The sequence below is a fragment of the Callorhinus ursinus genome, unplaced genomic scaffold (genome assembly GCF_003265705.2).
Source record: "Callorhinus ursinus isolate GAN/ISIS: 27379988/994484 unplaced genomic scaffold, GSC_fseal_2.0 scaffold14, whole genome shotgun sequence".
NCBI classification, from domain to species: domain Eukaryota; kingdom Metazoa; phylum Chordata; class Mammalia; order Carnivora; family Otariidae; genus Callorhinus; species Callorhinus ursinus.
The window spans coordinates 21,802,088-21,828,956 of record NW_027397076.1 but is presented as its reverse complement, the minus strand read 5'-3'; the positions used below and the strand labels follow the sequence as shown (position 1 = coordinate 21,828,956).

The 26,869-nt window shown below is 35.2% G+C and overlaps 1 protein-coding gene across 1 annotated transcript in view; it reads right to left on the bottom strand.

Annotated features, from left to right (window-relative positions):
• Window positions 1-14,539: 14,539 nt before the first annotated feature.
• RASSF9 (Ras association domain family member 9) overlaps window positions 14,540-26,869 on the bottom strand; it is a 28,300-nt gene continuing 15,970 nt past the window's right edge. Inside the window, exon 2 of the mRNA XM_025881227.2 lies at window positions 14,540-20,127. Within this exon, the coding sequence (XP_025737012.1) occupies window positions 18,867-20,127 (1,261 nt within the window). The 3' untranslated portion in view covers window positions 14,540-18,866. The remainder of the gene's footprint in view (window positions 20,128-26,869) is intronic.

Sequence of the window (26,869 nt, the reverse complement as noted above, 5' to 3'; positions counted from 1 at the left end):
AGGCATCATCATCCAGATCTAAGAATTATCAAAACTTCTTGAAAGTTTTTTCTTTTTTTTTTTTAATATAGGGGATGTTAGATAAATCATTCCATCACATATTACATGTAAAGGTTAAATATTGCTTTGAATTATTTATCATGCTCAGTTGGTTTCCCACATAATCTATTTTCTTGTTTCTAAAAGAAATTGTTTATCTGGGGAGCTTTCCATTTCCTATCTCATCTAGGGCCTTTTTCATTGTTGATTCTGTTTTTGGTTTTGGCACATCATTGAGATTAGTCTTTGCCTACATAATCTCTCACCTAATTTTATGACCACTATTTTTTTTTTCTGACTCATCATTGTTTTCCTTTAATTTATTGGAATTTTTTTTTCCTCAGAGTGATATATTCACTTTTCTTCTTCTTTTTTATGTAATAAGACTTTATGTTCCAAACAACAACAAAAACAATGCCAAAGGCCACCAAGGCTTTACTGTTATCCTTCAACAAAGTTCCCTTAGCACATTTATATTACAACACAATAGTAGGTCATTTGTAAAACTAAAAAACTCAAAAGGAGCTTGTTCTTAGAGAAAAAGAATTGGCGGGAACTAGAGATAATGGAATTTAGAAGTCACAAAACTAGCATCATTAACCTAGAATTTCTGTCTCTAAACCTTCATGAAAGAAGTGGGTGGTCAATATCTTGACTAGAAAGAGCTTATGGGATCAAGTAAAATATACTGTTTTCAGCAGGGGAGGAATGAAAACAGACAGAGTCATGATTTTAAGATCATCTCGTGCTAGAAAGAAAGCAGTTTCTGTGCCCCTTTCTCCTACCAGTGAGTTGCATCTTTATATAATTAAAGGTTTGCTGTAACCTGGAGGAATACCCTTCATCTCACTAGATTCCTGAAGGAAAACTACTATATTTCTTTCCTCCATGACTTAGTGAAATGTCTCCATGTATAACTATACCCTGGAGCTTAATTATGTGTCTTCAATATAATGCAAGTCAAACTATTAATTATTTGTCCTTAGAAGTCCTTACTGTAAGATATAAGAAAATAGGAAAGAGAAAGCAACAGAATGACTTTCAGTCCTGAACAACAAAAACACTTATTTTCTTTTTTCAAGTTATTTTTTTACACAGGAACTAGCTCTCAATTCAGCAGATATATTCTATTGTAAATGATTAACTTCCTGATCTCATGCATGTTCAAGTGTTAGTTTAAGCCAAGTGAAATTGCAAATCTCTTAAGTGAAAAATGGTTTAGTAGTAGTAATTTTATATTGCTGAACCTAGCAGAATACTTGATATCCAATTATTCTTTTAAGAAATGTTAACCTACATTTGGGTTATTGTTCACTAGAAAGGAATATTTGTTTCTCACTTCCCACATTGTTTTTTTCAGAGAGGGAGAGAGATGGGGAAGAGGCAGGGGGAGAGGGAGAGAGAGAGAGACTCTTAAGCACCCTCCATGCCTAGCACAGAGCCTGATCTCACAACCCTGAGATCATGACCTGAGCCAAAATCAAGAGTCAGACAACCAACTGAGCCACCCAGGCACCCCTCCCACATTGTTTTTAAAACACATTGAACACGTTTGCATATAAGATTTCATCTTTTCCAAACCTAATTATAATCATACATTTCAGCATATGTCTAGACTTGAGACAACATAATATTATATATAATACCGACTACATTGCCTCGTGACCCAGGTGTGGACCTGCAGCTTACACAGGCTCATATTCGCATTCAGTTGTCTGTCTATTTACTATGAGAACACGAATTAGCCTTTTAAATCCAGGGAGGAACTTCTCTTGTGATCAGTGGAACAAATTGACCAAGTTGATTTTTTTATTTTATTTTTTCATTGCAGGTAGAGCATATTTTCACTGTAGAAAACCTAGAATATATAATTGGGTCAAATGAAAAAATTAAAACCAGTTTCTACATAGGACACCTGTTACTATTCTGATGTATGTTCTTCTAGTGTTTTCCTCTATATTTACATAAATCAGTATACACACATGCATTATATATTTTGTGTGTGTGTGTGTGCAGTTGCATAGAAAAAAACGTGTAGTTTGATGGACGTGTTAACATGTTCTTCTATGAATTCTTGTTACTGTAGTATCCGTTCTGTTTCTCTGCATCATGAACATTTTGAAGCAAACACTAACCTATTAATAACTGTCTCATTATCTTAGAAATATGAGTATTTGTATATTCCTCTGATGCTAATACATGAATGTGTGCTTCAACTCATGTAAAATCAAATGTAATGGAACCGAAGCTTTGTCTAGCGAGGTTAAAGCAAAATAGAAATTAGCTGACTACTTAATAAGTAAACTAAAATTGAAAAAAAAAAAGATTCCAGATGAATTTAATTACTTCTCAATGAATATGAGAAAATAATTGTTAAAACTATAATTTAATTTGGATTAGGTAAGCCAGTGTTTCCTGAAATGTTTCATAAAATGCTATTTTAGTGGATCTTTTTAGGTGCAACAGAAAAAAAAGTTTAGTAACCAAGTAAGTTTGGACATAGGTATCTTAAGTAAAGGAGGTTATTTGTTGTCATTGTTGTTTCTTATTTTGTATTTCTTTTGTTCTTAACACAGACATTCTAGATCTTTTAATATGCTAATGTGCATTGCAAATATCCAGTAATGAAAAGCAGTGAAAAGTAGGATGAAATAGTTCCCCAAACTTTTGGCCAAGGAACTCCTTCATTCCTTAGATTTAAAAGATCTGACTAGTATTTCAGGGAACAATTCCTGACAAATACACTTGTGTAAAAATAAGAAACTATTCTTTTTGAATGCGTGGCACATTTCCTTTCATAGCTTTTATTTAGTGGTCTGCTACATAAGACTCTTAGCCTAATGCAAATTTTCTAACATGATAGCTTCATATGACTCTGAACTCTTTAAATTCAGGAGCCTTTACTGTTTAGTCCCCAAGGTATTTCAACATCAATTTCTACTGCTTAATCCTAAACTCTGAAATATTTCTTTTATTACCTCTTCTGTCCCGCTTGTCTCACTTCTTTCCTTGATTGAACAGATTCCCAGTCACTAGACTTCACAGTCCATATTTCAGTGTACCTTTTCCTTCTTTCCTCCACCTTGGGTTTGTTTATCAATATAACCAATTGAAACTCTTTTTAAAGTCATTATAATAAACAGCTTAGGCTTAAGGCCACTGCTCTGTGTATTTTCTCTTTGTTATAGCACTGAATTTTTCAATCCTAGCAATGCCTTAAAATCAGCAAATCAGAATCTCAAATCTTTTATCTGTTCTTGATTGTACTAAGTCCTGATTGATTTACAATTTTATATATATATACATATATATAAAACTTTTTAAAGATTTTATTTATTTATCTGACAGAGAGAGCACAAGCAGGGGGAGTGGCAGGCAGAGGCAGAGGGAGAAGCAGGCTCCCCGCTGAGCAGGGAGCCCGATGTGGGACCCCAGGACCATGACCTGAGCCAAAGGCAGCCACTCAACCAACTGAGCCACCCAGGGGCCCCTCAAAATTTCTTAATCATGTTATTGCCAAGTTATTGCCTATTCAAATCAAATATAGGGGCACCTGGGTGGCTCAGTGGGTTAAGCGTCTGCCTTCTGCTCAGGTCATGGTCTCAGGGTGCTGGGATTGAACCCCATGTCAGGCTCCCCGCTCAGCAAGGAGTCTGCTTCTCCTTCTCCTTCTGCTCCTCCCTGCCTCGTGCACATACTTTCTCTCTCTCAAATAAGTAAATAAACTCTCTTTTAAAAAATCAAATATAAGCAAATGCGACTTTTTTTTCATTTTTTCTAAGTACGTTTCCTCTAGTCAATCTAGACTCCTCAGATCTCTTGCTCATTCATCAATCTTTTATTCCTTTGCTTATGTTTTTTCTCTCTAGTTATAACTTTCCACGTCCTTCAGGATCCAAAATGAGATTTTTGACTCATGCATTTAGTTTCAAATCTGACATGTTATCATGGGAAATTTGCTTTTTCTCTTTTGGCCTCAGTTTTTTGTTTGTTTTTATCTATATGGTTGAGAAGATATCTATCTCTCAGAGTTGGGAAATTGAAATATGAGATAATGATTGCGAAGTCCCTAGCTAAATATAGATCCTCAAAATGTTAGTTTTCTTTCCTAACTGATTTACCCTCCCATATAGGCCTCTTTACATTTCTGTCATGTTTCTTTCTGTTATTCATCATTCAACTCTTTTATGGCTGTACATCTTGCTTCTTCAGTAAGCTCTTAGGAAACTGCACCCCTATTGTGAATCATATTTCTTTTGTATCCACCATAGTACTTAACATGTATTACATTCATTGTTAGGATCATCCAATATTTGTTGAGTGGATTTTGCTAAAGAAATTATGAAACCTTCTATTGAAGTACAAATCAAAATCTTGCAAGTTTAAATTGTGAAGGATCTCATGGGAGCTCCTAATATGTAGATTAAAAAGAAAGCCACCTAACTTTTAGTATTTAAAAAGAAAACACAAAAGGAAGGAAGGAAGGAAGAAAGGAAGGAAGGAAGGAAGGACAGAAGGAAGGAAGCATGGACTCCCTGCTCAGTGAGGAGCCTGCTTCTGCTTCTCCTTCTGCTGCTCCCCCTGCTTGTGTGCTCGTGATCTCTCTCTCTGTCAAATAAATAAATAAAATCTTTAAAAAAAAAAATCTCTAAAACGTAGGTAAATTCTCTTTTAACTGTCTTCCATGTGAGTTATGGTGATGGGACAATATCATATATAGAGATATTTTAAGGCTTTTGTAAAATTTCAAAGAACCACTATATATAAAATGAGATCATTGTATATACTGTAAATATTGTATAGGTGTGTTGCTTCCCAGATTTCTAATATTTGATGGTTTCTTATCATTTCTTCTGATTAGTCATAGTTTTATGTTTATGTATCATTCATTACACACGATACGATCTACCCTTCCTCCCCTGCCCCTCTGGCTGAATGTGTTACCTGGAGTTGAGGCCCATCCAAGTTCAGCTTCTTCACCCATCCCTAGGGGTTGTGTGCATTAAGTTTCAGAACCAAGCCTGGAGATGTCTTTATTATAATCAGAGTACAGTAAACTCTCAATTATCTATGATGATGGGTTACCGGGAGAGCCTATGTCAACAAATTGCTTTGGAGATTTGTCACCTTGGGTAAACTCTTCCATCCCTGGGGGGTGGCAGAAAGGGCAGGGTGGAGGGAGCAGGCGGGTTCCCTCCACACAGTGACTGAAGCTGCAAAGGGGAGCTTCACAAGTAACATCCTGAGTGTTCCTGTGTCATTCCCTCCTCATGGATAAAAGGCCGGACAAGGCTCAGAGCCTCTAGCAGCAAACATTTGTTTAGCAAATGCATAAATGAGAGGATTTACTTGGTGGGGCTTCACAGGCCTGCAGTAAATAAATATATATCACCAAAGAGACTGGTAATGCAAACTCATAATGAAGGGGAGCTATATTCGAATGTGAGACATTTCTGTCGGGGATTCTATAAAATATGTTCGCTGCAATAAGGCAGCAAACAACCATGAAACATTTTGAAATCAATACTAAATATAGAATAATGCATCTATAAATATTGCCCAATTCAGAAACAATCCCTCTTCAGCTTCTTTGGGAACTTCTGCTGATTTTCCTGTAGTAGATGCACAGGAAAATGTAAACAGCTTTTTGAGACAAGTGGGAAGACAGCCTCCTTCTAATTGTGCAACTAGTTGTCACTGACTGAGGTAGCTTGAACTCAACCAATAGTCATTAAATATTTGTCAACTCTAGGCATTTTTCTAGTGACTGAGGATGAAAAGGTAAAGACGATAGTGCCCCTGACCATTGTTGCTCCCATGGCTATTTGGGGTGAGTTACAGAAGGATTTGATCCAGGCTCTAGCTTTTCCAGGGCTACACAATACTTTCCTCTCCGTTCTGGGTTTGGTGTGTGTGTGTGTGTGTGTGTGTGTGTGTGTGTGTGTGTGTGCGTGTGTGCCTTTTCCTCTAAAGAAAATGACAGTAAGGTAAATTTTCTTAGAAAATTAGAATTGGAACACCAAGCACTACACGAATGCAAAGACTATAGGAATCCACTTTCTTAGAGGCAATATGTGGAGAAGAGAAAAGGACACTCTTGTGAATTCAAAGGCCTGAATCTCAGTCATAATTCCACCATTAATGATAAAACTTCAGTTGTCTGGGACTCTGTTTACTTTTTATAAGATGAGGCATTTGGAGTACACGAACTCTTAAGTTTGTTTCAGATGCCAACTACCGTTAAGACCAGGATTAAAGAAAGATGGGATTTTTGAGAAATACACGGGTATCAATAGGATTTGGAAATATTGCATATGAGGATTTCGTAGAGTGGGGAGTCTAAGGCGATCTTGAGGATTTCAGTTTGGATAACAGATATCTGGGTAACTGTTTTAGAAAAGTTAGTTCACTCTTACCTCCCTCAAACTGCAGGCAAGATGAGGAGAAAACAGCAACAGGGTGATTCACAGGCTTGGCAATTAAGCACTGATTGCCTGGGAAAGTTATAACCATTTTTTTTCCTGTCTCCGACTTGTGTGTTCTTGTTCTACATTCTAGAAAATTCCCCTGGCATAATGCATAAAAACTCGTTACTCACTTAGCATGGAGAAAACACACACTTTCAAGGCTCATTTAATCTGTATTTACAAGGAATGATGAATACTAAGCATGAGCTTGAATTATGATTTTGAGATAATGGGGTAAAGCATAAAGTCGTGACCACCCATGGTCTCAGGTAATGGTGATATTAAGTGCAATAAGGTGGAGACAGAGGCTTACAGAGCCAGTTTCAAGTGAGCTTGCATGGTGACAGAGGCCCACATGAAAGGCTGTAAAGGTCTACTTGGAATGACACATGATTGCAACAAGGATTTAACTCTCATCACATACTCCAATTCCATTATCTACAAAATAGTTGCCTATCTATTTGTATCTATATGACAAGTCTGAAATATTTTAAGTTCAAAATAAGTCGATAATTTTATCTTTTATTGTAATTTGATAATTCTTCATTCTCAATCATTGTAATTGATATTTGGTTTACAAGATAATAGTCACATAATTTTTCCTCTAGGGTATTTTTATCCCTTGTGTCTCCAACATATTGACTGCTAAAACAATCTTTAAAACTGTGACATTAAGATAAAGGTCAGGGGGCGCCTAAGTGGCTCAGTCGTTAAGTGTCTGCCTTCAGCTCAGGTCATGATCCCAGGGTCCTGGGATCCAGCCCCACAACGGGCTCCCTGCTCAGCAGGAAGCCTGCTTCTCCCTCTCCCACTCCCCCTACTTGTGTTCCCTCTCTCACTGTGTCTTTCTCTGTGAAATAAATAAATAAATAATCTAAAAAAAAAAAAGATAAAGGTCGGATCTGGTCTCTCTAATTCTATCACAACCATCGTGTAATTCCTTCCAGGCCTCAGTTTGGTCACGAATGGTCTCACTAGCTCAACTAAAATGAAGTGAAATTAGAGGAAGATGCTTCTTTTGGAAATGGGGATCTTGATTATGTCATCCCTGGTGTTATCTAGTATGAGGTGTTCATTATAAAATAAAATGTACTATACTTATTTGCCTAATAACTTTTTGAGGAATAAAAGAAACTCTGCATGCTATAGCATTTTTAGCCAACAATTCTATCACTGTCTTTTTCTATTATAACAGAATTTTAGGTCTACATCTTCCCATTAAACATCCCTAAATTGTTCTAGATCACTTTTGAGCCTTGGTGATTATGACCAGTTCACATGTATATAAAATGCTGGTTTTCATAACAAATATTTATAAAACTCATCTCTTAATCTTGAGAAAAAACACAGGATAAACACAATCTGCACCTTGTTTTAACTTGATTCCTTAACATGATTAAATTAAATATTGCTGGGCATTAATTTTTCCTGAAAATCAGTCTGATGTTTTCAACAAATTATTGCGTAGTGCCTGAGAGATAGTCTCCGTGACACATAAGCTACGCACAGCAGCACCTCTTCACTTGGAAGATCCTGTGCTCTCTTTTGAGATACTTGGCAATTTTTATTACCTTTAAATTGCAATTGTCTGTTTCATAAATAGGCAATCCCGTCATAATGTGTTTCAGTGATCAAATATAGTGTAAGTTTATCTTGACTTATTAGAGTGTATAAAACTTTGGTTGTTGCCTCAAGGGAAGTGGTCACCCGCCAAGAAAAATTACATGCATTGTTTGTAAAAACATGTGTTATATTGTATTTTCTATTTTTTTCCACACACAATTTTTTTATTTCAATACTAGACTGTAACAAAATATTTTAAGTGAATTTTTACGATGTGGTACAATTTGCATAAATACCCAACTGAAGTGATAATGAGATGAATAAATAGATACTCTGTAAATGATCCCCCAAAACTGGTAGCAAAAACTGCAGTATAACCTACTCTTCAAACTGATGAACATTTAAGTAATTTTGACATAAATAGAAATCTGCATACTTCTTGTCTTATCACTAACATATTAAAAAGTAATAAGATAAAAAATATGATAGTAATAATAATTGTCATAATAATAAAAGCCTACTCTGTGCTAGTTGGAATGCTAGGCTTTTTCATGCTACATCTCTTATCCTTAAAACATTCCAAAAAGTCAAATATTATCTCAATTTTCCAGTTGAGGAAATTCAGGCACAGAATGGCTGAATAATTTGGCTACAATCATACAGGTAACAAAGGCTGGAACCCAAATTTGAACTGAATCTACATGGCTTCTTGGAAGAGAACTGCCTTAGCTATTTTGGAGGAGAAATCACATTTAACTTGAGCAAAGAAAACACAACATTTTTGGACAGTTTATTATTCTTAATATGCAAGAATGAGACGCCTCTTGGGGCACGTAGGTGGCTCAGTGGTTTAAGCGTCTGCCTTCAGCCCAGGTCATGATCCCGGGGTCCTGGGATTGAGTCCAGTGTCAGGCTCCCTGCTCAGCTGGGAGCCTGCTTCTCCCTCTGCTTGCCACTCTCCTCTGCTGTGCTCTCTATCTCTCTCTCTGTCAGATAAATAAATAAAATCTTTAAAAAATATACGCAAGCCCTCTTACGGGCATATTTGAGGAAAAGAGCAAAAGGCACAGCAAAAATAGCCATAGTACTCTTATGACAGCCGTAGTCCCCACAGTAGCCTAATTTCTTCTGTCATTTTCACCTCAGATTAAGCACCTTATCTAGAAATAAAACAGTAACCCTCTGTCCTTGGGCACCCGCAGTCTCTGGAGCTTTTAATAAGGTTCTATTTTCGGATAGCCTTTGGCTTGGGACCCTAGAATCTTTTACATCTTTTCAAAGCCCACGACCTCTTTTGGTCATCTTGAGAATGCTTGCTCTTCACATCCTTTCATTTTAGCTTGGTGAAAAGTCTTTAGTTACTCACCAGCTCTGCTAGAATCAATAAACCACACTGGAATGGCATTGCTTTAGAATTCTTTGGGTGGCTATTTAAAAACACAAAAGATGGGGCCACATTCCAGACTTCCTCAATCAAATTCTCCTCGGTGAAGTTCAGGAATCTGTTTTTTAAATAAATATTCTCTGTGATTCTGTTGTGGAAACAAGTTTGGGAATTACCACAGAAAGACTCATGGCTCAGGATGGCCTCAAACTTAAATATCCAACCCAAGGGCATTTTCCTCTCTAGTCTGTCCTACTTTTAGCTGACATTTGTACATTTTATTGGAAGATGAACTCGGGAGTGGTAGTGTGGTTGGATTGTTATATAGCCCACCAGTTCATTTTTCATTTTTGGGCTCTTTGCCCTTAAGGTAATTTGGTTTTCCAGTCAATGATCTATACTTAAAAAGCAGAAAAATCATTAAAATCACATATCAAATACCTGTACATAACTAGAGGAGAGTGATTCAAGAAAATTTCACATACACAGGAGGTAATGCTGAGAAGCATTTTAAAATTTTCGTTTCAGTTCCAAAAAGGTCTAAGACTTTTTCTACTCACTTGTCTGAGGTATGAAAATTGCTACTTAGTGTGGGGAAAAAACCCACAACCTTTAAAAAATAGGATTTGGAATGGAAAAACCTTACTTTATATGTATCTGTTAGAGTACCAGTGTATTTGTACTGAATGATAGACATTTATGATATGTACTTTCCAAGATACTTAATTATAACAAGGAAAGAATTAATTTGCAGGAAGGGAAAGAGGTATGTTCATTTTGAATCTAGTATGGAAGCACACTTTTCTCAAGGATAGATGTTTCATTGTTCTTTCATTACTTACAATAATAATAGTTAACATTTATAGAACAACTCTTATGTTTCAAAAACTGTGCTAGCCCTTTAGTTACACATCTAATTTTATTAGCTTTTTTTTTTTTTTTTTTTTGGCAAATACCAGGTGCTAATCTCTGTTAGACACTGGGGCAATATAAAAATAAAACAAGTTACTTTCCTCTCCACCTCTATTTCCAGCATAGTTTTTCTGTTCTGGAAACACGTATGGTGTTCTCTTTTTCCTGGACATACATTGTTTAGCTAACAGAAATGTGACTTTTTTGTCTATCCAGGCCCATACTAACAGTCCTCCAGTCCCACCCTAACTAATTTAGAAATAAATGATATAGGAGTGAAAATGTTGGGAGAGACAGAGTTTTGAGTTTTAACCCGCTCTTTTGTCAGTGGGCTATTTCAAATTAACTTTGTGTAGGTTTTACCAGAGATACAGTAAAGAGAATAGAGCCAAGAAGAGTAAGCAAATATCTCGTATTTGTTATGCATGTACCAAATCCACTGAATGTGTTACCTTACATAATTTGACTAAGCTGAGAGGAACTGTAAGGGTTATCCAATTTGATGTTTTATCTTTTTCTTTTCTTTTCTTTTTTTTTTTTATAGTTAAGAATCTGACATTCTGAGATTCGAATGGTTTGCTTGCAGAATTGAGGCTTCTAGTTCCCAGTTAGTTGATCTTGTCGTTTGTCACTCTCTAGCTGTTTGACGTTTGTAAAAGGCTCTGAAGAGCCTTAACAAAGCTAGAAGAGAGAGGGATATCATATACAGGAATATTTTTAATGTGTTCAAATTATAAAAGTTCTATGTATTTCTTAAAATTTTAACTCCAGTATACTTAATATACAGTGTTATATTAGTGATTCAGCAATTCTATACATTGCTCAGTGCTCATCATGATAAAGTTACTCTTAATTCTCTTCACCTGTTTCACCCAACCCCCCATCCACCTCCCCTCTGGTAACCATCAGTTTGTTCTCTACAGTTAAGAATCCAAATAGTCTAGGGGCGCCTGGGTGGCTCAGATGGTTAAGCATCTGCCTTCGGCTCAGGTCATGATCTCAGGGTCCTGGGATCGAGTCCCACATCGGGCTCCCTCCTCAGCGGGAAGCCTGCTTCTTCCTCTCCCTCTACTGCTCCCCCTGCTTGTACTCTCTCTCTCTCTCTCTCTCTGTTGAATAAGTAAATAAAAAAAAAATTAAAAAAGCTTTAAAAAAAAAAGAATCCAAATAGTCTATATTTTTAAATATATTTATAATGAAAGCCCCGGTTAAGCCCCAAATTATCCTTTAATTCAAAACTCTCAGCAAAAATTTTGCATTTCCATTTTCACATGTATTTGCTTTTTGGCATGCATGGATTTTTTTAAACATAGTTGGTCTATATACATTCTTAACTCTTTTTTTAATATTTTGTTTATTTATTTGAGAGAGAGCGTGTGCACAGGAGAGCTGGGGAGGGGGCAGAGGAAGAGGGAGAGGCAGACTCCCCACTGAGCAGGGAGCCCTCGATCCCAGGACCCCAAACCAGATCATGACCTGAGCTGAAAGCAGACGCTTAATGGACTGAGCCATCCAGGCGCCCCATAATTCCTTTCTCTTAAACTGGATTTCACTATGGTATTGTCTCATGACCATCAATATTTACAAATTTCTCACCCAAATAATACCTCGGAACTTAACAAAATTCATTATTGTGCTTTTAATTTGCTTTTATACATAAAGCTAGATGAATACCTAAATGCATTTGTTTTCACAAATTTTGGAATATTTTCTTCCATTTATTATGAATGGTAAGAATACTGATTGAAAGCTGTGAATAACTGAAGATTGTTGATAGATACCAATATTTCCAAATTACTTTTCAGTGTGTTATAGCAATCACCATAAGTAAATCTTGGTGACTGTCAAGTACAGTTGTGCCATTTATTTTATGTTCAAAGTGGGAAATTCTTCAGTAATCTGAATGGTGGAGCTGGTGCCTGGTACCAGCATGAATCCTAATAATGTCAAAAAGCATAAGAACGAAATACCAGGAACCCCCATAGAAATCAGCGTCAGTATGGATAAATTTAGTAACTGTTAGTTTTTTAATCGCTCTCTTTGCTTTTCTTTCTGCCCATTGTCTGGAATCTTAAGTAGTAACTTTTGTAAGCGACATTTTCTTATCTCGGAAGAATAGTGTTTTAACCTATTGTTAACCATCCTTGTAGATAAGGATTAAACAATACTGAAAGGAAATATGTTTCCCTCTACTGAGATTTTTTGAATTTTGATTTCATTGTAACACAAATTACAGAATACTTGTTATGAGACAGTGGTTTCAAAAACTGATAATCTGATTAGTGCTTTCTCAAGCATCAGTACCTATGGAAGCCTAATAACAAAGTTTCTAATCCTTGACATCAATTTGGGCTGGCTGAATTCCTGGCAAAGGCAGATGGTGTCAATCATTTTAAAAACAATCCTAAATTGTAGCCTACCCTCATGTTTACCTCCTTTATAGCGGAATGTTCTATGCCTTTGTAGTCAATATGGTTCTTCTTTTATTTTTTAAAAGGTAAGTGCTATTTTCTTTTAATAATAATCCAACTTCAATTTTACTACATTGTTTGCAACCAAGGAATATATCGGTTTCTGGGAGATGCTTAGAAATATGAGAAGTAGGAAGAGGGGTTAGGAAAGGGCATTTTTATTTGCTTGTCCCAATGCAGGGTTGGGGGTGGGGTGCTACTGACATCAGGCAGGAGGATTCGGAGGTGCTAAACATTCTGCAATTAATAAGTGAGCGGCACACTAAATACTCTGCTGTCAAAATACCAAGAGAGCAACTGTTGAACATTAACAGGTTAAGCATTTTTCTTACATGAACATTCATATTGTTCTTACTCCTTATAAAGTTCTTACTTGACCAATGACCCACTTGTAATAGACTTTCTCTTCTTATCTATCTCATGGTCATGATCATTACAAATATTACTAGTAATACTTCATAGACTCTGTCCTACACAATAAGGAGAAATGTTAGACTTCTTTCACATTCAAATTTTGTTTTGCTCTTATTATTTTTGGTCAGAGAAAGTATTTTTTTCAGGGTTAAAATACACTGCCAAATTAATGGAATGGTATAGAAAGCCCAGAAATAGATCTCAACTACATACCAGAATTTGCTTCCAAAAAAAGGTGACTTTTAAAAAGCTGGACAATGTTCCCTTATTAAGTGATGTGGGATAACTGGTGAGTATCAAAAAAAAAATTCTACCTACTTTTGTACATGGTAACAAAATAAATTCCAGATAGTTCAAATGTTTAAAAGTAAAACATAAAAAAAAAAAAATGTAGTATAAAGAACACATGGGAGAAATTTTTTTTTAAATTAGTTAACATGCAGTGGGAAGGCCTTTTTAAGAATGACAAAAAAACAGCTCATGAGTTGTTAATGAGAAAAATCTTTAAATTTAAATTCAAAAAGATTTGTTAAAATTTTTACATTAAAATAATCAATAAGGAGACAAATGGCACAGACTGTGGGTGGGAAGAGTGTATTTTCAACTCAGGTCATAAGTGATCAATTTCCATAAAGAATAATTAGCAAAGTTTATTAAAATTTTAAAAATCCATTTCTCTTCCTTTGATACAGATTTCTAATCCAACAATCCACCCTCACAGAAACATATTGATTGGATAACACTGTTTATAACAGTAAATGATTGGAAAGCACCTAAATGCCCACTGGGAAAGAAATGGTGAAATAAATTATGATAATTGACACAACAGGATTCCCTGCTGCCATCAAACAGAATAAGGAGTCTCTATATGAATAATATAGAACCGTGTATACATTACATTTACATTTTTTAAAAAGATTTTTTTTTATTTATTTGACAGAGAGAGACACAGAGAGAGAGGGAACACAAGCAGGGGGAATGGGAGAGGGAGAAGCAAGCTTCCCGCCGAGCAGGGAGCCCGATGCCGGGCTCAATCCCGGGACCCTGGGACCATGACCTGAGCCAAAGGCAGATGCTTAATGACTGTGCCAACCAGGTGCCCCTACATTTTAATATAAAAATTGTCACAAATAAAACACATGATACTCAAATTATTATTATTACTATAATCAAATTACTAAAAAAAAATGTACAGCATGAAAAGTAAGTCTTCCTTGAAAGGAAAAATTCTTCCTTCTACCCGTGGCCTAATTTCCCAGATATCCTCTTCAGAAATGTCCACTGTTAAGTGTTATTTGTGATTTGTTCTAGAGATAATCTATGCATATATAGGTATAAATGTATATGGCTAAGAAAATAGTGTTAACTTATTCCTAAGTGTTGTGACTGGACATTATATACAATCTTTTAGTAGAGTCATTTCATGCTCATTTATAGAATGACCAAATGAGTTTCCTTAATTTTCAAATGATTTGGTTATTAAGACAGTCGAAATTAAAGGACTATTTTGAGAAATAAGGTAGTGACCAATTAAATAATAGCAGAGAAGATTTACACTTGAATATTATTACATTATTACATTAAAATGGATTTTACTGGGCACCTGGGTGGCTCAGTTGGTTGGGCATCTACCTTCAGCTTGGGTCATGATCTCAGGGTCCTGGGATCAAGTCCACATCGGGCTCCCTGCTCAGCGGGGAGCCTGCTTCTCCCTCTCCTCCCTGTTTGTGCTCTCTCTTGCTGTCTCTCTCTCTCAAATAATTAAATAAAATATTTTAAAAAATAAAATAAAATAAAATGGATTTCATTCTAGAAAGCAAGATACCAGCTCATAAAACCAGCCATCTAGTATAGAAGTGAGGACATTCTTTCACGACAAATTGAAACATATGTATAAAACCTAATAAAAAGTTTTATTAGGTCTTATTTGCTATATATTCTCATGAAATAATACCTGATCTTAACTTGTGTAAGTTAGCACAGCAATTATATAATTCTGACTAATATAAAATTTATTTTTAATATAGCCGAGTGATGCACCCAGAAAGACAAGCAATGTCACATGAAAGGGTACAACTATTTCTTTTATTATTCTGGATTAGTTACACTTGAAAAAAAATTACAGATAGATTATATTTGTTACATCAGGTTTATTAAACCAATCAGGTAGTATGAAAAGAAATAGCCTAATATTAAAAAAGAAATCTGTATCTGGATTAAAAGGTATTCCTTTTGTCAACTAGAAAAATACATTCTAAATAAAACCATAATCCTACTTTGAAAAACTATAAAATGCAGCCATAGAAGTATATTTTGTCATGTACAGTACATGTTTAAATAATACAAAAATAAAATTTTAATGGATTAGAATAGGTTCTATACATTGAGGCCATTTATTTTTTTGAGTTAGAAAGAGAAAATAAAATGTATTTCATTTAGGATATTATTTCAAAGTTATTTTGTGTCTACTACTTAAAATTCAATTCTACACAATATATATTTTTTCCTACATGCATATAATGCAAAGGAAAATACTGTAATTTAACCATTGAGAGGCTTTTAAAAAGACAATATTTGCATTGCCTTAAATCAGTAACTGTGATTTAAAAATCAAATAAAAAATTTACTAATTTAAAATTTTTTTCAGAGCACAAAGATTTAGTGCCTCCCCTAAAGAATTTATAAGTAGAATTATTTTTACCATTTTAAGTCTGCTAATAAACATATTTATATACAAAATGCATGAGCATCATAGAAATAATTTTTAAAATGGTTGCGGCCTTCTAAAATTTAGCATTTCAATTCAAAAACTTGGTAGGGGCAAAGAGGTAAGGAGGTCGATTGGAGGGATTATAGTTAACAAGATAGAAGACAAAGTAATAAAACAATAAAAAAATACATTGGGGGAGGGAAGTTAGGTAATACATAAATAAATATAAGCTAAGCCATAATATAAGTGCTCCTCTATGAAAAGTGCACCCGAAATAGTTGTGGGCTCAGAGATAAGATATTACAACTGATTGAATGGAATAAATGTTTCATAGAAAATATAACATGTTAAAAAGACAAAATGGGTAGCTTTCCGTGTATGGCAGATGGAGGGAAAAAGAGGCATTCCAAGGGGGAGGACGAACAAGGTACAGTCTATGAAAATCTACGTTGTTACAAGAAGGAAGAACAGTCAGCTTTGGTTTGCTACTTCTACTTGCATATAGCAATTTCATAGTTAACCTGTTAGGTTACTCAAACATTTATAAACACTTTAAAGATTCTATACATAATTAAATCATTAAAGCCTCTATCAAGTTCTATATTTATAATTCAGATTCTCACTTTAATAAAGAATAGCTCAGTATCCAGAGATGAGGGCAATTGTAGTTAAGTTTTATATCTGCATTAATATATTACCCTAAATTAGAGATTCAGCATGGTAAAAAAAAAAAAAGAAGAGATTCAGCATGGTAACTGATGATTTAATATTGTAACGAATCAAAAGCACAAATAGATTTGTATAACTAAAGAACAACTAGAAATTCTAAAGTGTGTTTAAAAATCAATGATTCTGCTTTCTGAGAAGAGTTTTTAACATAATTTATTGTAAAAATATAGAAGTAGTCCTTAGAATGTATCTCTACTTAACTATATAAAGGCAGAAGTTAATTCAAAGATTCTAAAATGAAATTATCTGTCCAGTCCTATTTCTTATCAGACCCTCTTTCAAATTCAGATAATTAATCAAATTACATAGCAGATAAGTAATGTTCTTTTCATTATTTTCTCACTAAGGAGTAACACAAAGAGATTGCTTTCACTTTTGGAAAACAACATTGCAATTGGTTTATCATTGATGATGATCTTCTGAATTTAATCCCCAGTAGTGAACAAAGAATATATCAGTAACTTGCCTTATTGCTGAATGATTTAATGGGATATTTGGCAAAAAAAAACTTCCCTTTCTCAGATGACTATTCAATTCCCTTTAATTTTTTTTAATTAAACCTATGTTAACATTATTACTTACTCTTTATGACTATCTTTTCCCTGGAATGGAAATTTCTATTTTCTTTACCAGCCAATTTCAACTAAAGCCTTTAGCATTATCTTGGTGCAAGAAATGGTAACACAGATGCTCTCCAAAGTGAAATACTGAAACATTCTAAATATCTTCCCAAAGTTTGGTGAAAAGTCTGGGGGATGGAGAAATGAAAAAGTAGATTAGGAAACTCGGTTAAAACATGCACTACAGTAAGCATGGGAATAAAAGGGAATAAGAAATACTGAAATCTTCACCAATATCCACATATTAAAATTAAGTAAAATAATATTTACTTACATGTATGCTGACATACAGGAAAAGTGTCAGCTAAAGAAAAAATAAACCACAGTGGTGTTTATTTAACAGTACAATAAAACAATAAAACTAATTGTTTACAATGTGATTACATCATGTGTTCACTGGCAAGAAGGAAAGAAGGGAGAGAGGGAGGAAAACATCAGGCAAAACCAAGCCTCATCTGGCACTGAAGAGTGTCACTCAAGGTGGGATCTAAATAATCTGTTCAGTTTGTTGGATATTCACTAGCATCCTTGGGGAAGGAGTGTGGGTCAGAGCCACATTTTATTAGTTTGCACCTTAGATGAAGTTCTACAAAGACAATCTGAATTCCAGTGTAACAGAATAAAAGGTTTTTGTCCATGTGAGTTCCTCTCTGTAGGATCAGAGACAAAATGCTAATACTTAGGGTATACAGAACTCTATTTTACCCACACAAAGGACCCCAAGTTGCCTCTCTTGGAGCCTCTTTTGTAGGCAGGGTGTAAATAAACAGGACTGTGACCCTGTGATTTTCTCTGTAACCCACATCATACCTCATCAAAAAATAAACCTGCACAGACCATTTGTTTGATCAGAGGATTTGCTTTGTCAGAGAAAGCCCAGGTACCATTCTTAGTAACTTTAGCCTTCTTTAGAAAAATTGCTGTTGTATGTAGCAATTGGCCCTTTCTCATCTATACCCCCATTCAATCCACTGCTGGAATTTGTACATGTCCCAGTGGCAGCCCTTCCCATTTCCTGTTGTCTAGGTCTAAACAAGTAGAGGGGTTTAGAAAGTGACAGAGATGATGTACATTCTAAGTATCAGTGAGAAGAACCAAGACTTGAATTCATACAATTACAGTAGCATAGCTGTCATGTACATTACAGACTTAAAATTTCCAATGATACAGCTTTGAAAAAATATATTACAGCACATTTTTAACTTTACTTGTTTACGTGTCTAGTTTTAATATGTTGACTGCAATATTAAGAATTCGTTTTGTTTCTGTAAATCATTTCTCCCAGAAGCTATAAGAGATTATAATTCCCATCAAATCATTTCTGTTATACACCTGCAAGCTATTTGTGTTGCATTCCTAATAAATAGCTCATCGTCGGAACTTGTAATAATTGGGTGAGATTGGAACTCTTAAATCAAAAATAAACTTTCTCTAGTTTTTGTTAACCACTGAATACTTAACATGATTTACATCATTTTTCAGAATGTGACATTTAAAATAAAGTTTCCTATTAAGCAAACATGAACATAAAAGTAGGTCAGAAACAAGCCATTCAAATTATGTTGACAATAGCACCACATCTCCTCCAGTTGTTTCTGAGTCCTGACTATGGTTAGAGCTGATACCAGTGTCCGAGTCTGTGTCATTTGTATACAAGTTAAATACTCTTTGAGTCAAGGAAGGAACCTCCCCACTGCTGCTGGGGACCTCAGATTCCTTCCCTCTGTTTTCCTTTAGTTGGCATCCATCTTTGTTGCTAATATGAAGTGAATTGAACTCCTTGGCCAGGAATTCATACTCTTTTGCTTTCATCTGAAGCAATGAGTCAGTGTATTTAATCTCTTTCTGGACGCCACTCAAGTGCGAGTGGATTTTCAAACCAGCTTTCATGCTTTTCTCCAAATCACACTTAACATTTTCTAAATTAGAGCTTTCAGGCTCACTTGCAGCGGCCCCTTCTGCGTCTTCATTTATCTCTGTGCAAACACTTTTTACCTCTTTTTCTATTTCAGCGGAGAGCTTATCAATGAGCATTCTATAATATGCTAATCTTTCCTCCAGGTGTACAATTCCATCACTTTCAGTCAGGTCGTCCAGAATCTGGTTTTCATCAGAAGGCAAGTCCAGCTTTTGCTCAACTTCACTGAAACTAGGCATTAAATATGCATCCTGGACATAATTTTCTCCATCATTTTCTACCCTATCAAGGTGGAACTTAGCTTCACACTTTTCAATTTCCAGATCCAGCTCTTTCATTCTCTTGACTTGCTGATGAATAGTGTGGTCCTGAGAAATAATCAGATGAACTAAGGTCTCCATACTATCTCGATCATGGGAAACTGTGTCCTGCTTAATTTTAGCCAGTTTCCGGAAAGTTTTTCTGACTATTCTTTTTTGTTTATCTGGCGGTAATGTCTTCATGTAATTTGCTGGACTGAGTTCCCACACTTTTTCCGTGTTTTGCACTAATTTAGCTTCAGCAGTCCGCCACAATGGAACTGGAAGGAAAGCATCTGCTTTAACCAAAACAAATTGCATATTGGGCTGCTCATCTCCCCAAGCTTTCCAAAGCTTCAGGATTCTAGTTAGTGGAGGAAGAACCCGTTCCGAGCCTCTCCACTTTTCTATGATGCAGTAATCACTGGGCTTCCCCAGCAGAAATCGTTTGTCTCCAAACGTAGCCTCATGTTCCTCAAGCAAAGCCTGGATGACATCAGCCGAGGTAGTGCGTTTAGTTAACCCGCAGACAATCTTCTCTTCTTGGCAAACCCAAACCACAATTTCCTTCTCTTCTGAATCCATGTCTTTAGTGGGAGATCTGAAAGAAAAACAAAGTACATTATATTTCTGTCATCACCTGTGTAAACTCAGAAACACGGTTTAAATTTAATACCCTTTTCAGATTCTATCCTTCATCAGAGATGCATTTGGAGGCTGTGACTACACGTGAATCAGAAGTTTTACTGCAAGAAAAAAAATAAAAAAAAAATCAAGGAAAATATCTTAATTTCCTTTTATTCCCCAGTGGGCTCTGGAAAGAGCAAATTGTCATCAAAGACAACTGAGGCTATTTTATCTATAGAAGTCAGCCACAATATAAGTACAGTCAGAACTGGTAGAGTTAAGACAATAATCCAAGTGGAGATGAATAAGAGGAAATAAAATAAGACAATTTTTGCTGGAGCCTTCAGACTAGAGAAAGACCACAGAACCGTAGGTAGGAATGGTGGGATGATATTAGAGTCATAGAGCTAAAAATAGATCATTATTGAAAACAGTCATACTTTTGTTCAACAAATGTTTATTACATGCCAACCATGTGCCAGACATGTCTGAAGATACTAAAGACAAAGCAGTACACAAAGGAGAAGACAACACAGATATAAATGTGTAATTATTATAGTAGCAGGTGATGGTAAATACTACAGATAATTAAACGGGATGACGGGACAGAGAATGACTTGGAAGAAAGAGAAGTTCATTTTATTCAGAGTATTTAGGAGAGACTTCTAAGAAGATGACCTTTGAATAGGGGCATAAGTTTTGAGGAGGCCATCAGAGAACTAAGGGAAGAATTCTAAGAGTGAACAGAACGGCAAGGGTCATGAAGCATGTTCTAGAGACAGAGAGAAGACGAATGTAGTTGGAGGCTTGGGGGAGGGTAGGGTTGGGGGTTGTTGCTGGAGGGAGGGAAAGGTCAAATGATAGGTGATGAGATCTAGCAGAAATGCATATCCCATGATTAGGCATTTGGATTTTGTTCTAGTTTTAGTGAGAAGCCATGAGAAAGGTTTAAACAGAGGAGATATGGCTAAAATTATGCTTTAAGTATACCTGGCTTGTTTAATGGAATGGACTGCAAAAAAAAAAAAAAACCCAAAAGCAGAGACAGGAAGGCTTAGTTGAAAGCCTAGTGCAGAGATCTAAGGGGAATTACCTGGATTAGGGTTTTAGCAGTAGAGGTATTAGGAAGTGGTCAGAGTTGGGACATATATACAAGTATATACAAGACTTAATAGTAATTTCCTTTGTAGCAGAGAGGGATGGGGGAAAAAAAAATCAATTTTCTGAAGAAAAAAAGCCATAGAGGTAGTAAAAGAAACAAGGAAGTTCCGTGGTTTCTGGGCCATACCCGTAGAGAATTTTTACGATCATATTTCCATCATGAGTGTAAGTCAAATTGACCGTGTCTTTCATAATATCCCTTTAAAAGAATGCTAAGAAAGAAATGATATAAAGTGAATTATAATCCAATATGATTTATGGAGACAAAATCTTCAAGTAGTAATTGGCTCGTTGTGAAAGTTACTTTATGTAGCACCCTCAAAGCATATGACTCCATGAAGCATACATGGAAGAAATTTTCCCTGGCTTCTAGAATCTTTTAACACTTAGAATTTAGAGTGTTTATGTTTTAGTACCAATAATGACTAATCTTACATTATTATCTTTATTTTAAATGACTAATTATTGCACCTTGGTTATTGACTTTCTTGGGGTCATAAAGTGACTACTAACAGTGGAAGGACAAATCAGTGACACCAAATAACAAAAAGTACCCAATAAAATTTAGATATCCAATTGTACCAACATTTTATAAATAATTGTCCAAAAAGTCCTAAAGGGCTGTGATTGTTCTCTTATAAAAGTATTTAACATTTACACTACATCAATCAATCAATAAATATATTTAACATTTAATGACTCAACACTGAATAATGTGATATTTGATAATATTTACAACTTGTCACTTAACAATTCTAAGCAACAAAAAAGTAGGTAGAATTTAGGGCAACAGAATTATTTTCATATTTCAATTAGTAGGGAAATAGCACCAAATACATTCTAAGCAAAAACAAATAAGTACTCAAAGTAACTGATACTAACTACTGTTTGTGCTATGGCTGTACAGCACAAATTACCTCTAAATTAATCATTACCTTCATCTGTTTTGATCATGCCTATAAAATACTCAAAATTAACAAATTTTCTTTTTACTTTATGCAGGTAGAAGTTTACCTACTATATTGCATAATTTAAAAAGAAGTAAACCATGCCCTGTGCACTTACTGTATGTTAAATTATAACCATTTCAATATGCACTTTTTACAAATAATGGTAAAAATAACAAAAATGAGTAACTGTTGCAGTTATTAACCTTATAAGATAATGCCAATAGCTATTACATTAAAACTAAGAACATAGGACATCTTCATTTTATGCTATTTTTTAGTATTCATGGTTAAACTCTAAAAAAATCCTACTAAAAAATACTAGCACTGAAGATTATAACCATGAGTTATAAAACATTTAATGAATAAAACTGTTCCAAACTCTTGCATATATCAAGTCATTTAATCCTCACAATTCTGTAATGTAGGTAAGAATATTATCACCATTTTATTGATAAAGAAACGAAAGCACAGGGGTTTTTAATGATTTGCCTAAGGTCACACAGTTAGTGGTACATTGAGGATTTAAACCCAAGCAAGAAAGCAGGCTCCATAGTGCAGTGCTAACCATTATATTGTAAAAACAAGTTTATGAGTTTGATGATTGTCTTTTTAAAATTTCTTTTAAGTAATCTCTACACCCAACGTGGGTCTCGAACTTACAACCCCAAGATCAAGAGTCGTATGCTCCACTGACTGAGCCAGCCAGGCATCCCTAGTTTGATGATTTAGATATGTGGATTAAATTGGAAAAAAAAATAATAAAATACACTACTCTTTTAAGAGGAACATTGTTATATAAGTTTGCCTTTGATAGGAATGGAACTCTAATGTCCTGTTAGAACACCAATTGGTCAAGGGAGGACTTTTCCCAATGGACAGTCACGGAAAAAAGTACATAAGAATGTATTACCGTCTCTACCTTTTCCTTATTAATCTTGTTCTTACTCTGATGCAGTACTAAAGGATTTCTGACAGGTCTGGGCACCTGCATTGGCTGACAAAACTTTCATTTATATATATATATAACAACACCTTACTGTTGTTTTCTTAGAATAGTCCCTATGTCCTGTTCCATTTTCTGGAAACATTAGTTCTGGGTCTGTAAGAAAGGATAACACATGACCTACAACCTCTTCGGCCCTACACTGTCGTTGTGAAGAAGACTGAGAAGCAGAGATCAGGGAATCCTTTGGTACCCTACGTAGAATAATAATGATGACGTACATGACAAGTCCCCAGTACTTCCATGCCCCTACTCCAACTGGGACCTTTTTTGTTTGGGAAGGATCAAATGCTTGTCTATTGTGGCCTCCCATAGATATCTGCTACTTTTCAGCTCATGTGGATCATGTAACCCTAATGGTCATTAAGCACAACCTAAAGATAGTATTATTTCCACATTATGTATGATAAAATTAGTGCTTTAATAATAACATCACAGTCTGACTGGTTCCAAACATTTTTTTAAGTCTACCTTAAGCTACTTTATATTTTCTGAGTCAGTTATCTCTAAATATTTTGAGGAAATTTTACAACCATCATTCAAATCAGATAATTTTCAAAAGTTCTACCTCTTGATTGAATATGTTTAAAAGTAATGACCAATGAATTTCCATAACCTTCCATACCTAGTAAAAGATTCATCATGTTTAAATTCTACTTTTCAAACAGGCTTCAGATTTTGAAAACTGTATTTATTTTGTAGAATGGCCCCGACTGAGTCTCTATCCATTCATTTTTCCAATCCTCTGTACCCTTCACGGTCATACTACAATATCTGACTTACATTTTTCATAAGTTTGCTGCAAATATCATATAAGAGAATGAGTAAAAGAGCTTTGAGAATTGTGAAAATTGTACTAGGTAAATATAGGTTATTAACACTAATAACAAAATTACTTTATTTAATACAGAGGGGGGTGTAGTGTTTTTAGTATGCTCATTCAGTAATCTTATTGACCTTGCTATAGTAGTTAACAATACTATTTTACAAATACTTTCCAACATGTCTCACAATATTTTTTCACCTGTTTTAACTCATCAATTTTTTTACATGTGTACTACCAATATGACATAACTGTTTGGCTAATAAGAGATACTTTAAAACATCATTAATATAATATTTGGATCACAGATGAGCTGAGCATGCTTTTAATCTTTCTCTAACTTATAACCCTCTGATTTTGATTAAAATTGTGCTAATGAGGTTCATTACACTAAATATATATATATACACACATATATATTATTTTACAGCTGTTTCATTATTCCGTGTTTGCCTTTTTTGGAATATCATCAGAAAATTAAGATTTATATCCTAAATAAAACTTTTCAACAACATGTATTAACCTCACTTATGGGTACTTTTCCATATTTACTCTGAAATAATAACTGAAATTAAATATTGGACTTCTTGCATTCACTCTATTGTCAATCAGGAAATTGAAAATATTTCTCCATTGATAATTAATTTTAGTAACACAAAAACAATGACACAGAATTAAGTTGAGTTGGCTTGTAATTACAAATGCAATGTTCATACACTCAAATATTTCTTCAACACACTCCACTGAGTAATTATGGACAAAGCATCAGAGAATAAATTAACTAAATCTGGAAGTTTTAAGATAAAAAAAAGTATTTACTAAGATATTACAATGCCAAACTGAAGATCTCTGAAAACATATACTTACTGAAAAAAGATTCAGTGTGAAAGCAGAGCAAAATGAAGATAAATGGATAAACTTTGGCCATCTTTATTCAGTTGCCCAGAGGAAAAGTGCATTGAAGTTGGGGCACAGGGAAATAAATTGAAAGAGTAACATTTATTCCTAGCATATACTAGACATTAAAGTTTAATTGAAATTTGACATATGAAACTTACTAGGACAAATATTTTATATGGAAACCTACTTTCTTTTTTTACTTTTTTATTTTTTTAAAAGATTTTATTTTTCTTTCTTTCTTTCTTTCTTTATTTGGAGAGAGAGAGTGGGAGATAGAGAGAAAGCACAAGCAGAGGGGAGAGGGAGAGGGAAAAGCAGACTCCCCATTGAGCAGGGCGTCTGATGCAGAACTCAATCCCAGGACCCTGGGATCATGACCTGAGCTGAAGGCAGAAGCTTAACCAACTGAGCCACCCAGGCACCCTGGAGGCCTACTTTCATAACAATAAGAATCATTAAAATGAGAAATTGTTAATTAATAATTACATTATAAGATATGCTTCTAAAACCCAGTATACAAACACTAGAATGCAATCTATATATATTTGAGGAAAATAATTTGAACCTGTGAATGCATTTTCCACAGAACCTCTATTACAACTATTTTGGAGGTCAGCCCAGAATGTCTGATACTGACACGTTCTGGTTGCTATGTATAGGAGTGACCCAAAATGAAATTCTTTTTTTGCTTAAATCTCTTGGGAACCATATTCCATGCTTAGAAATTAATAGTGAGAACTTTTCCAGTTCCAAACTATTGGTGGTACCTGTGCCTGAACATTGTGATGGAAGGCTCCATCAGATTGAAAGATGAAGAACTATGGAGCTTTGGGGGCATATCTGAGTCCTGGTCCTTTGCTCAAAGACTGTTCTCTGTTTCCTTCTTATTACTATTACCTATTTTTTAAACTGGAGAGTCTCTCCTTCTAAACCAGTGGTTCTCTATCAGGGGTGATTTTGCCCCCTGGGAGACATTTGACAATGCATGGAGACATTTTTCATTTTTACTTTAGAGTCCAGGGGTACCACTAGCATCTAGTGGGTTGAGGTTGGGAACATAAATGTTCTGCAATGTACGGAATGGTTTCCTGGTAGCAAAAGCTTATACTCGCAAACGTCAATAGTGGTGCAATGGAAAAATCTTCTTCCAGCTATACAACAAAGTATATGTCACAGGTTCACCTTTACCCTTTTTCCTTATAGCTTCTGGAGAATTTAATACTAAAGTTTATGAAAACAAAAATAATAAACAAGGGAGACATTTCCAATCTCAAGTACTCTAAAATAAATGATGAAAATTGGCATTCTACTTAAGGGAATACAAATGCACTTTTTTTTTCTCCTTTCACCCTACAGCCTATGTTATGTTTGTTATTATTAATCCTGCCCAACTGGATTTCCCTCTGTTAATCCCAGAACTGGTCCTAAGGAATGCTGATATTTGCATTTAGAAACACAAACTCTCAGAATAGGGTTAATTATAGTTTAGGAAAAAAACTTCCATTCATAGACTAGTAAATCTTTCTTCTCCATTAAGAAACAGTATTTGAGTAGCTATGACATGACAGTAATGGTCAAGAGACCAGGGCAGTGTCAGCGGTGTGCAGGGGGGATGGGAGTCCGCAGAAGGGGTTTTCATTGTGCTTTTCTCTTACTACTTTACAGTCTATTCTGCCCTGACAGAAGAGACAAAGACCAGAATTAGGAATGGACCCAGAGTTTGGGGGAAGAGGAGGCCAAGACCTGCAGTCTTTACAGGATGAAAGGGAAATTCCCAGAAACAACCGTGGGAAATGAGGGAAAGCATCTCTAGCGCCCAGGCAAGGCAGGGGGTGTTGTAGGCATGTAAAATATGCCTAGAGAAGTCAGAAAGAGCCTT